The sequence below is a fragment of the Herpailurus yagouaroundi genome, unplaced genomic scaffold (genome assembly GCF_014898765.1).
Source record: "Herpailurus yagouaroundi ecotype Mexico unplaced genomic scaffold, PumYag 142, whole genome shotgun sequence".
NCBI lineage: Eukaryota > Metazoa > Chordata > Mammalia > Carnivora > Felidae > Herpailurus > Herpailurus yagouaroundi.
Genome location: NW_024412397.1, coordinates 37,063,615 through 37,083,461, shown reverse-complemented (window position 1 = coordinate 37,083,461; position 19,847 = coordinate 37,063,615). Strand labels below are relative to the sequence as shown.

The 19,847-nt window shown below is 45.8% G+C and overlaps 1 protein-coding gene across 14 annotated transcripts in view; it reads left to right on the top strand.

Moving 5' to 3' along the window:
* FHOD3 (formin homology 2 domain containing 3) overlaps positions 1-19,847 on the top strand; it is a 472,216-nt gene that overhangs the window by 316,364 nt on the left and 136,005 nt on the right. For 13 of the 14 annotated variants that reach the window (XM_040479041.1, XM_040479040.1, XM_040479036.1 and 10 more), the window contains one exon: positions 5,197-5,444. In XM_040479041.1, the coding sequence (XP_040334975.1) occupies positions 5,197-5,444 (248 nt within the window). Of the gene's footprint in view, positions 1-4,699; positions 4,912-5,196; positions 5,445-19,847 lie in introns of those variants that run through there. The other variant, XM_040479045.1, reaches the window with a different exon arrangement.

The following is a 19,847-nucleotide window of genomic DNA, read 5'->3' as shown; positions in this document are numbered from 1 at the left end:
GGTGATTTAATCCCTGCTTAATTAAATTCATTTTAATTTTTATAGCTTTACATGAGTTTTCAAATATATAAATTCACAAATCAAGATATAAAATCTTTTGTCAGATTAGATGTTCTAACTTTTGACTCTGAAAATGCGGTCCTAGTAATGGAAAAGTATATTAAGGCTGAAGGCTTTGGGGATGAGAGTGTGATATTGTGATTTACTATAAGAAATATGTATCTGGTCATTATTCTCGTTTCTGGCTCACAGCTCCCAAAACCCTGGAAATTGCCTAAGTGTTGAGGGTGATAAAGGTATCTTTTGTTATGTTGGTGAGCTGACTTTTGGAAGGCACTTCTGGATGGGGGCAGGCTGAATCAGCCAGTGGCCAGTGACTTAGTCAATCATGACTCCACCATTAAGCCACCATAAAAACCCAAGAGGACAGATTTTTGATCCCTTTTGGAGAGCTTCCACTCTTGGGGAAGGAGAACGCTCCCAAATACCACCAAGTTCCATGAAGACAGAAGCTCCTTTGTTTGAGAACTTGTATTATGTATCTGTGAGTCTGGCTATTGACTCATTGAGAGAGAGCGCATGTGCACATGTGAGCAGGGAAGGGGCAGAGAGATGGTCTAAGATGGCCTCATTCACTTGCTTCGGCATTTGGTGCTGGCTCTTGGCTAGGCTGTGTGTCTTCAGCAGGCTAGCCTGCACTTCTTTACATGGTAGCAGCATTTCAGAAGGGCAAGTCCCCATGTGCAAACACTTCTCAGGCCTTGTTTGTATCATGTTGGCTGATACCCCATTGACCAAATCAAGTCCCATAGAAAATGGACTCAGTGTAGGAGGGGGCTACACCAGAGTGAGGAGACAGGGAGGTGTGGTTCTCTGGGAATCCAGCACCGTGACAATATTCTACGAGCTGTCATTAGCGTAGTTCCTTCTTGAAATGCTACTGGCATCGGTGTCACTTCACCTAAAAGCTGAACCAGGATCTATAGGTATGGATGTATATGTGTAGGATTACAAAGAAGGTGTGAGATAGCAATATGGAACAAGATTGTGTCTATTATGTAACAATGGTTGCCTGTCATGATGTGAGTAGTAATATGATATAAACTCAAGTCGTTTTTAAAAAATTTTCTTAGTGTTTGTTTATTTTTGAGAGAGAGACAGCATGAGCAGGGGAGGGGCAGAGAGAGAGAGAGGGAGACACAGAATCCAAAGCAGGCTTTAGGCTCTGAGTTGTCAGCATAGAGCCCGGTGCAGGGCTTGAACTCATGAACCATGAGATCATGACTGGAGTCAAAGTCAGACGTTTAAGCAACTGAGCCATCCAGGTGCCCCAGAAATGTAATAGCTTTTGACCTCTATCAAGAGTGTTCACGTTAGTGGATATTTGATGATACTAAGAAATTATTTTAAGTGGAAGGAATCTACTCCTGAAATCAATGTTGCACTATAGGCTAACTAATTTGGATGTAAATTTAAAAAAATGAAAAATAAAACAAGTTAATAAAATTATTTTAAGTGGAACGGTAATATGGTGGTTATGGGTTTTAAAAATCCTTATCTTTTAGAGATATATACTAAAATGTTTACAGATGAAATGATGTGATCTGGGATTTACCTCAAAGTCTGGGGTTGGGGCAGGGAGTGGGGCGTAAGTAACACAAGGTTGGACAGGGTTGATACTTGTTGAACGGTCATGGGTGATAAACACATCACAGTCTTTGTACTCTCTTTGTACACTGTGTGTATGTTTGAAAATGCCCCTAATAAAAACTTAAAGAGTATTCAGATCATTCACAGTCGTTGAGACGACTGATGGAAGTTGTCACAGATGCCAACCTAAGTTGCTTCTAATTGCTTTCCTAGTAAAGTAGGGTAGACTATGTAAGCAGTCAGTGCTGGATTTGGAAACTGCTCCTCATGTGGGTTTTACTTTATGAGTAGTGTTCTACATTTAATTAAAAGAATTACAGGGCATTTGGGTGGCTCAGTCAGTGAAGTGTCCGACTGGGGCTCATGTCATGATCTCACGGTTAGTGAGTTCAAGCCTCACATTGGCCTCTCTGTTGTCAGCACAGAGCCTGCTTGGGAACCTCTGTCCCCCTCTCTGTCTACCCCTCCCCCCACTCCTGCTCATGCTTGCTTGCGCTCTCTCTTTAATGTTTAATAAATAAACATTAAAAAAAAAAAAAAAAGAAATAGCACTTGCTGAGGGGCCCAGCAAGTGAAACACTGCATTATTAGGGAGAGACTAGATAGAGATTCTTTGGGACATTATTGATCTCATCTCATGTTTGGTGGGGACACTCCTTGCACATGTAGTTACTCAGATCTGACACCACAGATTCAGAGTGGTGGTAAGTGCTGTTCTCTCCAGATCTTTGCTAGTTCTGCATGTTCTTGTCTCTAATTTGTTGTGTTCCCTAGAATCTAAGGACCTGGGCACTGCCGCTCTAGCCCTGCGTGTGAAAGTAAAGCCTTTCTTCCTGTCTTCGGGAGATACCGGTGATTCTATAATTCTTATTATAAAAACAAAATCATGAGTGAACACCAGCCCCAAATTTCAAGTTCCCTTGTTGCTCACTGTGAAGCACGAGGTTGTCATTGAATCTACTTGGATCCGGTGCCCCATTTACCCCTTCTGCACACCCCTCTCATTTTTTTTTGTTGTTGTTGTTGTTTAAGAGATGAATGTTTTGCTGAGGATCTGTACTTTAGAAAGCACCCATTAAAATTTATCTTATGGGGTTGCTTTGATAATTTTTCCAGATTTTTCTTTCCATTTAAATGTTTTGATTGTCTCCATCTTCTCTGACAAAAGGCAGTTAAAGTGGATTTCACTTTGTGCACACAGAGTGTGCCTCTCGGGGAAGGAACACTATTTGATCCCTGGATCTCTGAGGTTAGACAAGGAATTAGAAATATCTGAACCTACTTTAGCCCCTAATCTTATCATTCCAAATGTGTACTTAATAAGAAGCAGAATCAATACTTCAGGTCAGAATAAGTTCAAATGGTCTAGAATTTTTACGTCTAAAACCGAAGGAAAAACGATTGGCTAGAAATATTTAAAAAGACTGTCCTTCATCAGGTGTACAATCATTCTCAAACTTGCCCAGAGAATGCAGTATAAAGTGTTAATGTTGAGATGGTAAATGTGATTAACCCAATGTATAACTTCATTCTTAGTTCTTGCAATTGTATTGGAGAGGAGACCCCTAGGAAACAGACTTTCCAATGACATTTTATAACAGGGCTTTTTCTGAACTCTTATCAATTATTACGTCAAACCTCCCAACATTATGTCTGACTAGTAAATTCTGAGAGAACAAATAGTCACAATATTATTAAATTGTCCTCCTCTGTGTGAGCTTGTTATAAAATGTATCTGGCACGAAGATAGGAGAGGTTTCACAAAATCGATCTCACGCAAAACCCGGAGCCAGAGGAAACTGGACCTGGGACACGTGGATGGTGGGTGCACCCCTGTGAAACAGGCCGCGTGGCCTAGGTGTTCATCCCTGTGACCTGGGACGAGAGTGGCCCACCTGGTCTTGACACAGCCAAGCTCACCTTGCTAGATGAGCACAGGTGTGAACACTTTGGACACGGGACACCACTGATTTCGCAATAGGTCGGTTTTCTATAGATAGGTGATGTTAGAGCCATATTGCACGGTTAGCCATCTGGGTCTTTATATTCTCCGTTCTCTCGCCCGTCAGGTCTGAGTTGTAAAATGTGACCAAGAGCACCTATGTGGCTGGAGAATTGGCACCCTTGGGGACGTAGGACTGTGTAGTTCCTCGGTTGCCAGGTCAGAGAGGCTGCTGGACTTGGCCGGGGCTGGCTCAGGCGTGCCATATCTGTGAGAGGGAGGAATAGGTGGGCATGTTTACTGGGGGTATTTATTGAGTACCAGTCACATAGATCATCTTTACATAAGTTATTCTTACCGCAGTCCCACGAATGCAATACTGTTATCCTCATACGGTGAGCTAGAGAGAAGGCAAATAATTAGCTACAGGTCATAGCTGGCTCGTGAGCCACACAGCCAGTGTGCACAGATCTAGCTAAGGACAACCTGTGCTTTTCCTACTGTCTAGTTTTAGAGAGGGCGGGCGCGCGCACACACGCGCACGCACACACCCCTTACAGAAGCTGGAGATACAGGTGAGTATAGCCCTTGGCTGGGAAGGACAGGCATGGAGAAGCAGGGAGGCAAGCAAACACATAGGCAGATGGTGTTAACCTAAAATGAGGCAGCCATGGGGCAGGATCCAGGACAAAGCGAGATTAGGAGATGGCAGAGCAGGGCCTCCTGAGAGGGCGCCGACTAGGAGCAGGAGTAGAATACCCTTTGGAGGAGGATAGCTGTATGGAGGCATGCTGCCAGTTGGCTCAGGTTTCCATGGGAAATCCACGGTGGCAAAGTGTAAGGCAATTATTCTTCTGCACAAATATGCATTACTTTTAAGAGGAGATGAAAAAAAAACAACTAATCTAGAGGTGAAGTCTATTTTGGGTATATATTTTCGTGACTAGCATATGCAGGCTCTCGAATGTAACTCGGGGCTCCTCCCCCAACCCCGGGCCCGGGATGGGAGGGTAGCCTGATAGCAGTGCCCAGCAGAGGTGCTGACATCAGGCCGTACGTGCTGCCGAATAGGCCTCTGCAACAGATCCGTGGGTGAGGCCAGATCCGCTCACCAGGCGCCTTGTGGCTCTTGCCTCTGGGTAGAATCCTTGCTGTGCTCTTCTGAGCACCCTTGTTGGGAAGCAAGCTCAGGAATGATCAGGAACTTCAGGGCTCCTCGCCGCTGGGCTTCAGGACCGACCTCACCTCCTGGACCAGAACAGAGCCGAGGGGGGTCCAGGAGAGACGCGGCCCCGGAAATGACATTGCTGGGCTCCAGGGTAAAGATCCTGTCTAATTATGAAATATTTCTCGGACCTACTCATGATCTCTGTTGGCTTTTTCATACCCATTTGGGAAAATACACGGTGGCAAGCATCTTTAAGTTCGCGGACTGCGCTCTGGCACGCGTGCGGATGTGACGATCTTGCAGAGAAGCTGAGTTAGCAGGACGGAATGACAGTGTTAAATGCTCATTAAGGGGAGCGTGGAATGCAAAGTCACACCTAAGGCCTGGGAGAGGATGTCAAGTCTGACCTTGCACCGGGCGCTGTCTGCTTTTTCAGGTGGCACTGCGGCACGAGGATGGCGACGAGACAGCAGAGCCGCCCCCCAGCGGGCGCCGGGACAGGAGGAGGGCCAGCGTGTGCTCCGGAGGCGGCAGCGGAGAGGGCGAGCAGCGGGGCCTGGACCGCAGGCGGAGCCGCAGGCACTCGGTGCAAAGCATCAGGAGTCCTGTGTCGGCCCCCACCAGTCCCAGCTCCCAGTCGGCTCCTGGCTTCAAGCCCGGTCAAGTACGAGAGCCCTGTGAAAAGTAAGCATTAACCCAGCCGTGGAGTGGAGGGGGGCGGGCACAAGGATCCTGAAAAGGTGGGAGGGGTCCCATCCCCACAGACACCCACTACCACCCCCTCCCCGCTGGCCTCCTAACCCCTCCTGACTTCCTCCCTGCCTCTTCTCTACCCTTGAAACACCACCCCGAAGTCCTTTGGAGCACCCCGGGACAAGGTGGCCCTGGTGACCCACATAGATGTGATCTTGTTAACCCCACGAGCTCTTCTTCACCCATTTGTGTTTTTATATCTGTATCTCCGTAATGTCTGAAAAGGTGTGCTTTATCAAATAGAAAAGAATCCAAACCCCAAAACTTTACCTGGAAGTAAATGGTGTGCCCTCACGTGAATGCAAGATTGTAAGAGTCTTGAGATACTGTGGCAGTAGATGGTGGAGGTTGGTTTTAGTTAAACAGAAGAAACCTGTATGAATTAAATATATGAATATAAACATATGTAAATACATATTATGTTAAATACATTTTAGACATGAGTGTATGATATATATATAAGTATATGTAAATTCCAGTAAATACTATCGCCATCACTTTTTCAGTGTTTGTTTTAGCGAACATTTTTATTGAGAATGTGTTATAGGCCAGGACTTTCGGATGCCGTGAAGATACAAGGTATGATCTCTGTCCTTACGAACCTCACATTTGGGCTGGGAGAAACTAAGAATGAGATTGGCAGATAGGAAGAAATACAAAGGTTGACAATCTCATAAGATACTATGTACAGATATACAAAGGAAGACCTTTTGACACAACCTATAGGAACTTAGAAATGGTTCTGTAGAACAAGTGTGCAGCAAAAGGATAGCCATGCTGTTCTGGAGTCTGGGTCCACTTCTATCTTCCCAAGTGAGTGCTGTCAGTTCATTAGGATGATGGAGCTCTGTGGACCAGTCCATGCCAGCCAGGTCCACCTGGACTGACTGGAACACTGGTTTGCCAGCACATCACCTCCTGCTGCTGGCGTGCAGAAGCCCTGCTTACCTCATTTGACCGCAGCATTTTCTGCCATCGTGGAGATCCACCTGGGAGCCAAGTGCGGGTCACGAGGCTGCCTGGTGAAGAAGAAAATAACTCAGAATCAGTTGGATGACCTTAAGAAAGAGAGTGATCAAGATATGTCCCTTCCTTTCATCCCTAAGGGAACACCCACCTTGACAGATGCCCCAAGCAGTCTGGTACTCGTGGAATCACTTAACGAGCCATGCCTTTGGGTGCCTCCTGTCACAGATGGAGTGGGAGTGATGTGTGAGCCACAGTCTGTGTTGACACCCTTCTCTACCACATAATTGCCCATCTACAGATTTTTCTGTTTCTGAGAATCTGTGTGCAGCAAGCTCTGTTAAGTGAAAAAAAAAAAAAAAAAAAAAAAAAGACTAAAACTTCTAAACAAATTGAGAAATGAGAACATCTACCATAAACATCACACCTTGTAGTCTAAGATCTTCAAGAAACTTAGGCAGTGCTCAAAGGGCACTTAAAGTTCTCTCCAGCTCTGCTCCTAGCTAATGGCTTCAGAAATTAACATGGAGGAAAGTGTATACAGTAGATTAAAAATCTCTATGTAAAACCACCGCAGATGCCGGGGACGGTTATTTGAAGTCCCCGTCAGCAGCACTTGGCATTCTCTTGTTCTGTTCAACTTGTGTCCTGTATGTTCCTGGTCTGTTTCTTGCTATTATACTTTTCAAAGATCCCCATCCCCATGTTGTGAGTTCAGATGGCCATGCCTTGTGACAGATTGGCAAGGATGACAGAGGTGCAGTGAACCACCATGGGCACATGGTTTTGAGGTGCAGGGCTTGGAGGGATCTCGAATGCGAGGTCACACATGCAGCCCGGCATGCTTCCTGTCTCATTCTTTTCAAATAGGACTGATTTTTCATTTTACTGACATTAGTACTTTGATGGACATTTAGTGCATTTATTTGAGAAGAATACACTTCCCCACTTAGACAGACAGATAACATTTTACAGGTTGATTATGAAGTGGCTTCATCCATGAAGTCTATTGGAGGGGTTTTGCCCTATGGTCCCCAAACAACAGTAGAGTTTTGGCAGAGGTGGGAGTGGAATAGAGGGGGAAAGGGTGACGAGAAGCCAAATGGGAAATAAGCCCTGCATGCATAGCTTAGTCACCTGCTCAACATCTGAGCCTCAAAACAGTATCTTAGAATCAAGTAGTTCATTGTGTCAAGTAGTTCATTGTGCCCATAGGCCTTGCCTGATTTCGATTGCTCTTCATCTGTGTGAGCATTCTGGCCCTACTTCTAACTTGTAGCAACATGCCTTGCATATGCCACATAGGAATTTTAGGCTGGATTTTATAATTCTGATGCAACTAATGCCAGTACTTTTGAAAAGAAGATAGGAACGTGTTAGAGGTTAGAGATTCATGGTGCCCTAAAATGCATATGGTGCCTCTCCACTCAGGTGGTCCTTTTACATCATCTGAATTTCTCTGTAGGATCTAGCAGGACAAGCATCTTCATCCTCTTTTTACAAGTGAGAAAACTGGGGGTCAGTGACTTGTGATGATCCCAGGACTAAGGGACTGAGCTGTGGGTTAAACACAAGTCTTTGGCCCTTGCCTTTCAATGTCCAGATCACACAGGACCACTTCCTAATCCACCGTTCCCAAACATAGTCACTGAGTGAGATTAGCGCTTCTGACTTTTTGGAGCGGGAATTTTATTTACATACCATGTAGGTGTGTTTTTTTGATGTAAATATAAAAATTCGAAGAGTTGAAAAGCAGAAAAATCTCAGTCTCCTTAAGACTTAAGCCTACCGGGCTATGTGTTTTAGTTCCAGTAAGGACTAAGACTCCAAACACATTTTGGGTTGTTTTGGTTTCTTAAGAAACCTACACTTCTACACTGAGCATTTACCAAATCAAGTATGAATATTGGTCATCTGTCACCTAAAAGTATCTTTTGTGACTGTGTGTGCCATAATGAGTTTTATCTTTGCACTTAAATTCTATTTTTTTTTTAATTTTTTTAATGTTTATTTATTTTGAGAGAGAGAGAGACAGAGTCTGAACAGGGGAGGCGCAAAGAGAGAGGGAGACAGAATCTGAAGCAGGCTCTAGGCTCTGAGCCATCAGCACAGAACCTGACACAGGTCTCAAACCCATGAGCAAGATCATGACCTGAGCCAAAGTCAGACGGTCAACCGACTGAGCTACCCAGGTGCCCCTGCACTTAAATTATAAATTTCATCTTTGTATTTCCATCTTTGCACTGGAAGGAATAAAAATGGTGGTGCTTTCATTTTTTACCAAGAAAAAATTACTTTTAGCCTCAAATCAGCAGAAGGATCAGTGTTTCTGGTTTAAATTGTAACAGGATATAATCTTAGGAGAAAAAGTCTTAAAGCCTAGAGCAGGAGACCATTCTGTGAACTTCCACACACAGACACTCTCCTTTCAGGGGCACCTAACTCTAGTCCTGAATTTTTCCCTCTTTAAGGAAGGTCTTCTGACCTAAGTGTGTTCCATAATCTTATAGCTCTATTGCTGCTTAGCATTCTCTCACATGGATAAAATTTCCCCATAATGTTTCCCTGTTCATCGTGGTTTTCTCCTCTGTCAAAACATAGCAGATCTTCTTCCTGCTCTGTATGCCAGTCTTTCTGATAATGAACATCGCATGGGACTTAATATATGAAAATTTTCACCCTGTCAATTTCCACACAACATTCCAACCTGTAGAGGTAATTTTGAACTTCAGCCACTAATGTTAGCAGTTGTGCCATCCAGCCTTCAGTCCTGTGTATATTTTAATACACATGGAAGAGTGACCTGGCGGGTAGTAGATGGTGACAACTGGTTGGGAGCGGATGGTACAGACCGCTGCCGCGTGCCTCAAAGGAAGGGGTTGGAAACTTTCTCTGTCAGGGGCCAGGTGGTACGTATGTTAAGCTTTGCAGGTCAGACAGTCTCTGTTGCAACCGTTCGACTGCATTCCGCCTTTGTGTAGTACAAGAACGGCCGTGACAATAGGTAAGCAAATGTGTTTACTTGTGTATGGACACTGAGATTTGAATTTTACATGTCATGAAATATTCTTCTGGTTTGCTTTTCAACCATTTAAAAATTTGAAAACCGTTCTTAGCTGACAGACTATATAAAAACAAGCGGTAAGCCAGATTTGACCCACAGGCTATAGTTTGCCAGCTCCTGTTCTAAGGGGCTGGGTTTCTAGAGGGAGGTTGGGAGGGAAATGATCTGGAATTGGCAAAGAGGAGTATGTGGGGTAAGAGAGAAGAGCCCATCATGTGATATGAGAAAGCTGTGGGGAACGGTTCAGGGTAGGAGCAAGGAATATTCCATGAAGAGGTTGAGACTATAGGGGATCTTGCTGAGAGCTACTCATAAATTCCAGGGCACAGCAGAAGGTTGAAGGGATTGGAAAAGGCAGGAGATGAGTTAGATTAGGAGACACACAAAGCCAGTGGGGAGAAGGGGATATGGTGATGAGTTCAGGAAAGGTTGGGCTACTCTGGGAGGTGGGAGCATCCTGGAATCAGTTCCAGTGCTCCCATAAGGTCATGGTTCTCAGCCGGAGGCGGTTTTGTCCCTCAGGACACTTGGCAATGTCTGGACACATGTTTGGTTGCCATAATTGGGGTGCAGAGTGCAAATGGCACCTGATGGGTAGAGTCCAGGGCTGCTGCTGAACATTCCACAATGCTCAGGACAGCCCTCTCCAACCAAGAAATACCTGTTCTAAAACATCAGTGGTGCTGAATCTGAGAAACCCCACCTTAAAGGACAGCATGTAATTGGCTACAATTTTCAATTCTTCCTAGGGGTGATTCTGAGGTAGGAAGTACTTTGACTGTTGGAAAGGGAGTGTTTTTCTTAGAGGCACATGGAACTCTGTGGGTCTACCTTCAAATGTTCATGTGCATGAGTCGAAGTTGCCTTTTTTTTTCCGAAGAAGATAATTCTCAAAGTTCTGGGCTCCCAGCTAGAAAGTAGAGTCCCTTTTTTGTTTGTTTTTGTCTTAACTGATTTGGCAAAGTTTTACATTTCAAATTCTCAGGGAATATGCTGGACCCTCTTTGGGGGGGGGACCGGAGGTTTGACTAGATCTCATGATCTTCTCAGTAACCCACATGCCCAGTGAACCCAACTCCAGTCAGCTTCACATCTATCACATTCCCCAAAATTGACACGATGGAACGTGACACCAGCCATACAACACAGCGGCAAGACAGAACAATGGTCATATCACCGAAGGTGTGCCATCCTTCAGCCAGGCTCAGGGAGCTATTCGGAAGAGTAGGAACATGGGACCAGCTCTCTAGAGACCCTCTTGTCTACCCAGGGCTGACAGATGCTCGAGTGGAGTTCAGGACTCGGGGCTGAGAAGGAACAATGGACACTTTCCTCTTGGCTGGTGGTATTCTCAGCTGGTGGTCAGGACGTAAAAAAGTTAAATTCAAGAATTGCTGTTTTGTCATGTAAGTTAGATAAGAGATAAACATTTTAAAGGCTTAATGTGTGTTGCACAAAAGCACTCATTCTAATACGTTGAAAGCAATAAGGAAGTAAATGGACTGTGGCCAGGCCTTGAGCTTGCTGCCGGGAGGGACTGGACACAGTCCGCCCTGTAGACAGACCGGCAAATGGCAGAGGCATGGTATAGCCTGGCTCCAGCTAATCCCAGAGAAGGGGAAACCAGGAGGGCCCATGCCCAGGTGGGCTACAGGCCACAGGGGCTGCCCAGGAGCTAGTCAGTCTACTTGTGCTTCAGGGAAGAGGAGTCAGCCCGGGGTATTGTGCGGGGACAGAGTGCAGACCCCAGCATCAGAAGCTCAGTCTGCACCTGCTGGTGGAGAATAGGCTGTGGCTCCTAGAGAGTACACAAGCACCCAGTCTGCACAGTCCTCCCCAGCGTGGCATTTGGAATCGCTGCAGCAGGGGACCTAGGATGGAGGTACTGAAGCATGGAAGAGGCTGCTTGGTTCTGCCACCAATAGCCGTGTGTCCATTTAGATATGACCTCAGGCACATAGGGGGCACCCAATACTGAGCAACTCTGTGTTTCCAAATGAAAATGATACAGGATGGGTCTCCTGGGTGGCTCAGTCGGTTAAACATCCAACTCTTGATTTCAGCTCATGACGTGATTCCGGCGTCGTGAGATCGAGCCCTGCATCTGGCTCAGCCCTGGGCGTGCAGCCTGCCCAAGATTCTCTTCCTCTTCCTCTGTCCCTCCTCTGCTCAAGAGTGCTCACGTGCGCGCGTGGTCTCTCTCGAAAAAAAAAGGTACAGGATGTAAATGTGTGGTACCAACTATGCGATATACAACGGAAGTATTTTTTTTTAATTTTTTTAATGTTTATTTATTTTTGAGAGAGAGAGAGACCGAGAGACAGAGCTCGAGAGGGCAAGGGCCAGAGAGAGAGGGAGACACAGAATCTGAAGCAGACTCCAGGCTCCAAGCTGTCAGCACAGAGCCTGATGCGGGGCTTGAACTGACGAACCACGAGATCACGACCTGAGCCGAAGTCAGGCGCTTAACCGACTGAGCCACCCAGACGCCCCCACAACGGAAGTATTCAGACTATATAGTGCAGAGGTGACAATAACACCAGCAGTAGCTGCAACAGTGGCTTCACCTCATTATCTGCCAGGCATTATGCGAAGAGCTTCAGTGTACCAACTCTACTAAGTTGCCCCGTGAGTTACGTGTGGTTACTATCTCCATGTGGAAGGAGTAGAAACTGAGGCACAGGGTGTTGAAAGGACTGTCCAGAGCCCACAGCTAATACATAGTGGAGCTGGTTTTCGAGTTCAGGCGGTCTGCCTCCAGAGTCCCTGTCCTTCCCCATTTTTGTAAAATACGTTTGTTTTTTCCTGTGATTCTGTAGAAAGAAAAAAACATCCCTGAGACTTGGCAATTAGTAAGCAACTATCAAGTACACATTGCCATCTTTATGAGTTACTACTTCCAGATTTTCATGTTTGTACATTTTTAAAACTCGTGGCTTAGTGTTCCGTTATGGGGACATACTGTAAAAACAGGACGCCTTCATGCATCTTGCCATGGTTTGATTGAAGTTTTTTTCTAGTACTAAACTTTCTGGGATGAGCATATACAAACGTGTTAGTACACGTATGTTAGCATTCTTTTAGGAGAGATGCTTAGGAGTGAGATTCTAGATCAAAGGACTCTTACATTCTAAATAATGGTACCACTGTATTGGCCTTTATCTACCACTTTGTTGTCCCACCCTCAGCATATGATTGACCATTTTCTCATACCATCACCAGCCCTGGATGTTAGGAGTTTCTCTGAAATTAGTATTTCTGAAAAGTGAAATGTGCCTCAGCATTTCACCTTGCATTTTTTTTTTTAAATTACTCTTGAAGTTGTTCACCTTTAATTGCTTCGTTGGCTGTTGAACTTTGCTTTTCTGAGAATGGCCTGTTGATATCTTTGGCTCATTTGTCTCCTGAATGGTTCATCCGTTTTCATTGATGAACGGCTACTCTATGTCAACATTTCATATTTCAGTACGGGAATTTTCAGATACAAAAGCAGGCAGAATGTAAGTACTCTTGATGCATTCTAGGCATTAACTTTTGACAACTGTGTCATAAATATTTTTCCTTGTCTATTAAATACCTTTTATGATGCCTTTGGGTGGACGCCTCAGGTATATTGCTAGGGTATGCCACGTGTTGGTATTTGCCTGCGCATCTTTTCGGTGTCGTGTTTATTCGGGGAAGTGTATCCTCTTCCTAACGAGCCTCTGTGTTGTGCTGGGAGGCTGCTGTGCTGCTTCTTCACTCTCTAGGAGGTAAGTAGTGATAGCCGGAGCTAGCACTATGGAGCACTTCCTTGGTGCTGGCTGTTGTGCTAAGCAAAATTACATGTGTTGTAAATGGCATGAAGAAAGTAGAAGACTCCTCCCCATTTTACAGGCTGGGAAACTGAGGCGGAGAGAGGTTAAAGAGCTTGCCCCCGATCTCACGGGTGGCAAGCGGCACAGCTGGGTTTGAACCCATTCATTCCTCGTCCGGGGTGTGCATTCAGAACCGAACACCCCTGGAACTAGTCTCTGAACCTACAGAATGTGTTCAGTAGTAACAAGTTTTTCCTCTCTCGAGGATGAATCAGATTTGTTGAAAAGACAGAAAATCATTCAGAGCAAATATTTACTGTGACTTGGTAGTCCTAATGAGCTGTATTGTTTACAGTCACTGTTGGATTGTGATCCTGAGATAATCATACTGATTTGCTTGTTTTTCTCAAAAATTGGCACTGAAGACAAGACGGTTCCTAAAGAGTTCTGAAGCATTCAGAGCAATAACTACAACCATGGAACAAGCCTTCCTTGTTAATCGTGTAACTAAGCAGCCGTTATCTTGGTGATAGAGGTCATCTGGTTGAGAGGAAGCCAGAGTTAACAACTATTGGAGACGAGGCTGTCCTCACCTTTTTGGGGCTCATGCCTGATGTGAGGCCCAGTTAGTGGCCCAGTGGGTGGTGGGAAGAGGAGAGCCAAGTCTTGAGGCTGGGCCTCAGAGTGGGAACTGGAGGGAGGCAATTGGAGCAGGACTTGTTTTCTGTTTTCCTGCAGAAGTAGGAAGGGGTATTGGCACCTGTCCATCAGCCACAGGAACCAGTGAGCAAAGGGGGAGCCTAATTATGGAAACATGCAGGGTGGGTGAGCTCATCTTCTAAGATTTCGACAGGAAGAGGCGTGTTTGGATGCCGAGTTTAGGGCAGCGTGTTGCTCTGTGGTCTGTCTCACGCCTTGTCCACAGGACTTCATTGCCAGAGGTGACAGAGTTCTTTGGCCAGTTAGTTGGAGGGTTTGTAGCCGAAATAGCAGAGTAGTCCTAGCTCCTTCTTGGAAACAGTTAGCAACGGCAGTGATCTTCAGACAAAACACTTGAGGCAAGTAGGTGTTGTGTAATTGGTGTTAACCTGCAACATCTACAACTCTGTGACTCCTGCAGTCCTGGGTCCTGGGGGTGGCTTTGGCCAAGTGCGGTTTAAAGGAGCAGTGGCTGAGGCGGTCGAGAGCACCTGCGCAGTCTTCACAGCCACAGACTACACTTCCTCTCTGGGCTTGGCCTCAGTCCTCTCCCCTGGAAGCTCAGGATGATAGTACCTCCTTCACAGGGCGGTGGGTGAGGAATGAGAAGCAACACAAACGTGTGCTTAACTCAGTGTTTTTACCACAGTCACTCCATGCCCTGGAGCTTTCCTGGATGTTGTCCTTTTAAAGAAGGTAATTGTTAAATAAATATGGACGTGAGCTGGAGAGAAGATTTTGTGCACTGGCATAAACATGCTAGAGGATTTCACAACAGCCAGGTTAACAACCACTGGTACCGTGAGCGGCAAGTGGCTACCTAGGGAGATTTATCTGAGGCAAATGATGTGTTATAAATGGGTTCACTGACAAAAGGGATGTGACCTTGTGAGGTAGGTACGACTGGAATACAGCCAGCCATTCGGTATTTACCATTTAGTGTCCAGAAGGCTCTTTCTGGTTTCCTGAGTGTTGAATAGTAAGGGGTGGTAGGAGGGGAGAGCCCTGGGGGCCAAGGGGCGTGAGCTTGAAACTGGCAGAAACTACAGGAAAAGGCAGCAGCATTGAGGCCTGAGGAAGAAGCAGGTTTGCAAAGCTCCTTCTGATTTCTGGGGCAGGATCTGCAGGATCTCTGGTTTCTCAAAATGTCACTGTGACTAGATTGCAGATTTCTTGGGGATTTGGAGTTTGCTGGTTTTTACATTTTAGTGTTTTGGGTTTTTTTTTTGATGTATGTTTGCTTTTGAGAGAGAGAGAGCGAGAGAGTGAGCGCGTGCGAGTTGGGGAGGGGCAGAGAGAGGGGGAGACACAGAATCCAAAGCATAATCCAGGTTCTGAGCTGTCAGCACAGAGCCCGATGCAGGGCTCGAACTCAGGGACTGCGAGATCATAACCTGAGCTGAAGTCAGACCCTTAACCGACTGAGCCACCCAGGTGCCCCTGGACTTTGCTGCTTTTTTAAATTAAAAAAAAAAAAAAATTATTTGGGGGAGGGGTCAAACAGGAAGGGAGAGAATCCCAAGCAGGCTCTATGCTCGGCACAGGGCCTGATGCGGGACTCAATCCCACAAACCATGAGATCAGGACCTGAGCTAAACTCAAGAGTCAGATGATCAACGGACTGAGCCACACATGTACCCCCTTCGCTGCTTTTTTTTTTAATTGAAGTATACTTGACATACTCTATTATATTATTTCCATGTGCACAACGTAGTGATTCGACCAGTATCTGCATATATTTGGAACTTTGCCACACTGAATTTGGGGATCTTTCTAGGTTCTGAAGAAACTGGCAATATTTTATCTTTAACACTGAACATAGCTACTGATGAATTTTAAGTGATGTGTGATCAGGGTTGTGTTCCGGTGAGACCACTCTGAGGAGTGGAGAGAAGATGGCAAACAGAGAGATGGGTGAGGCTATGCCAACAGGTCAGGAGAGGGCCTGGCTCAGGCTGTGACCAGGAGAGTGGCGAGTAGGAGCAGGTGAGGAGACTCAGGGAGGATGTTGTTTGCAGGATGGCGAGTGCATTTTGTGGTGAGAAGAAGGGTTGTGGGGTGTTGCCAGGCAGCCAGTGGTCCAGCATCATGAGGTAGCTGTCAGGCCACTTCGCAAGCTTTGGGCATTAAGGGTGTCAGTGGGTCGTCACAAGTCAGTTGGGTAGACGCTTCTGGAACTCGAGTACGTGTAGGTGACAGTTGAAGTCTGGACTGGGACGCCATAACCCAGGGGAAGAGCAAGTGAGTGTGGCAGCGGCTGGTTATCTAGCCCTGGAAAACAACGTGTAGAATCAGCATCTAGTGAAGTGCTGGTGCCAAGAAATTCAAGTCAATGAACCTTGAAATTGGCGTTCTCAAGGGTGAATATTTTTCAAGCTAGAGTGGGCCGCCATGGTGCGATGTTTCAGGAAGAGACAGCCTTTACTGTGGAAGCCATAGTGAGTACATTTCAAAGAGAAGGAAAGGTCCTTGTGTCTCGTTAAATCTCTGACTTGCTTTGGGAATTTTCTTTCAGTGTCAAGCCTGCTTCCCCTTGACCTACACATATACCATGTTTCCTATAATGCACACCTACCCATCCATGTTCTGAATGCTCAAAGCCCTTTCTAGCGGAGCTGGATTTTCCTTGGGAGTCCGTGAAGGTGTGGGTATGGGTGGCCCCTCCAAAGAGTGAGTGTCTGTCTCATGCAATTCCCAGGATCCCTTTGGAAATGGAGCAGGGGTGTTCTAATGATTAGTGAGGGAGCTGTTTGAATCCAGTCACACAAGGAGGAATGCGATTGCCTCTGCTTGACAAGAGTCTGTGGAAGAAGCTTGGTGGTATTTCTGCATTGATAAAGGTTGAACGAACAGGGAGATAAAACCCTGAAAATGTAGCTTGAAGAGGCCAAAGCTGACATGGCAGAAAAGAAAGAGCAGCCAGAAGTCAGGCTGGTCTCGTTTTGCAAGAGAGCCTTTTGGGAATAGGCTTTGGAAATTGAAGAGGGAAGGCCCAAGGAAAGAGAGACCTGGCCTGACGTCATTCTTGTCTCACAGCACGTGCTCAACATGCTGACTGTGATCTCAGGAGCATTGTATTCATGCTGAAAAAATATTTATTTCTAAGTGAGATTATTTTTACAGCTCAGAAACTGACCAAAATTAACATGGGCTGTAGCCATGGCCCAAATATGTCTCATGTAGTTATGGTCTAAATATGTCTCATGGTGCCCTACGTCAAGGTGTCATTGAACTTCCTGGTGGGAAGGGGCCTTGGTGAGATGAGCAAGGACTGAGAGCTGGTAGGCACACCATTGCTCATCAATTCAGTAGGAAAACCGTGGATGTTCAGGAAAGAATCTGGAAGAAGGAAGGATTAGTGACTTCTTCCTGTCCTTACCTAGAAGACGCTTCCCACCCCCCAGCCACAAAGAAATGATCATAGCAGAAGTAGCATAGTGGTTAGGAGCTTAGATGCTAGAGTTGGACTACTTGCTTGGGTTCAGATCCTGGCTTACTAGCTGTGTGACTCTGGGGAAACTCCTTACCCACTCTGTGCCTCAGATCCTCATCCAATAATAGTACCAACGTCAGAAGCCCCTGTGAGAATTCAAGGAGTAAGCCAGGTAAAGTGCTTAGCATGAGAATGCTCCGCACAGGGTATGTTAATTTTTTTTAACATTTATTTATTTTTGAGAGACAGGGACAGAGCAGGAGTGGGGGAGGGGCAGAGAGAGAGAGAGAGAGAAAGAGAGAGAGAGAGAGAGACAGAATCTGAAGTAGGCTCCAGGCTTTGAGCTGTCAGCACAGAGCCTGATGCAGGGTTCGAACCCATAAACTGTGAGATAATGACCTGAGCTGAAGTTGGGTGCTCAACCGCCTGAGCCACCCAGGCACCCCTAGAGTATGTTAAATAAAAAGAGTAAATGAGTGAATTTTACTCCCCCACCAACCCCCACCCTCCACCCTCCAGCCTGCTTTCCCTGGAGGGATCCCAGGGAGGCTTAGCCAAGAGGGAAGCCAGCCTTGTTTTCTGAGAGTGCCCTGGAGAATTTAAGGAAGCCTGGGCACATCTGGGACAGGTATCTGCAGCCCAAATGCCTTTTGATGATTGTGATAGAGCATGCTTCCCAAAGACACATTAACTCAGGAATTCAGAGACAATTATATCACACTTCAGGAATATTCAACTACGGTATTCACATTGCCCCAGAAAAACAGTTCCATTCCTGAGAGTTTCCCCCCCCCCCCCACTGTGTGGTTCTGCTTTTATAAACATGAGATTAAAAATGGCTAGAGATGGGCCCCCACGGGGAAGTGGTTGGTCAGGCCCTGCTGCGTGCAGGTATCTGTCTCCCAGAGGTCTCAGGACAGGGCAGAGTATGAGTGGGACAGAGGGTATTGTGACTCTGTCCGTGCCAAGCCTCCAAACTGAAACAAATACCGACTTCCTAGACTTGAGAAGATACTTAAAAACTTTTTTTTCACCTGTGACAAGCTTTGTAAAATGCTCTTCCAAATAGAAAGGTAAATAATTTTGATCATGAAGTGGAGAAAAAAACATGAAACCAAGATGAGGTACCTTTGTGTTTGTAAAAAAAAAAAAAAAAAAATGGTTGGGACTTGGGACTTGGGTCCACATCATAATAGCTCATGTCTGTAAGGAAATGAATAAGCTTCCATGCCTCTAGGAGAGAAATCCCCAGTACTGAGCAAGTCATTTCAGAGTAGCCTTACATTAACCGACTTCTTAGTATTGAAATTTTATATTACGATTACTGCCTTGAGTTTGTGGCAGAAATACTAGTTGATGGGCTAAAGGAAAGAAGAATCATATTGATGCATTCTTCACTCAGCTCGTGTGTTCTCGTGCCTGCCATCTTCCTGCTTCTGAGCTGAAATGGTACAAATGACCCTTCTGAAGCCTCAGACGGTGCACGTGTAATTATTGCAGCAAGTAAATGTGTGCAGCTTGGGAAGAGGGCTTTTGAAGGAAGTAAACAGGGCTGTGTGATGGAGGGTCTCAGGGGTATGAGGATATACCCTTGAGGAGAACTTGCAGAAGGACACAAGGTTATGGACAGGAAGAGCAGTTGTAAGGGCAAAGAGCTGGGGAACGGCTAGGTAAGTGCCACATGGACTAAACAGATTATAGAATGCAGCCAGCGGTTACAGGAAATGTACCATCTCAGAAGTACCAACCCACTTGTTATGTCAGTTGCTGTATAAAAAGATTGTAGTAGGGGCGCCTGGGTGGCGCAGTCGGTTAAGCGTCCGGCTTCAGCCAGGTCACGATCTCGCGGTCCGTGAGTTCGAGCCCCGCGTCGGGCTCTGGGCTGATGGCTCAGAGCCTGGAGCCTGTTTCCGATTCTGTGTCTCCCTCTCTCTCTGCCCCTCCCCCGTTCATGCTCTGTCTCTCTCTGTCCCAAAAATAAATAAACGTTGAAAAAAAAATTAAAAAAAAAAAAAGATTGTAGTATAATATATGTTAAAAATTTTTTAACGTGGTTATTTTCTCACCTGATTTGTAGCAGTGGTTATCTCTGATCCAGGGGGACTTCATTTTTATCAGTAATATTCCCCTTTTTTTATTTTAAATGTTTATTTTTGAGAGAGAGCATGAGCTGGGGAGAGGCAGAAAGGGAGAGGGAGACACAGAATCCGAAGCAGGCTCCAGACTCTGAGCTGTCAGCACAGAGCCCGATGTGGGGCTCGACCTGGCAAACTGCGAGATCATGACCTGAACTGAAGTTGGAGGCTTAACCGACTGAGCCACCCAGGCTCCCCGGTAATATTCGACTTTTTGAAGGAAGCCGATATTCCTGTAAT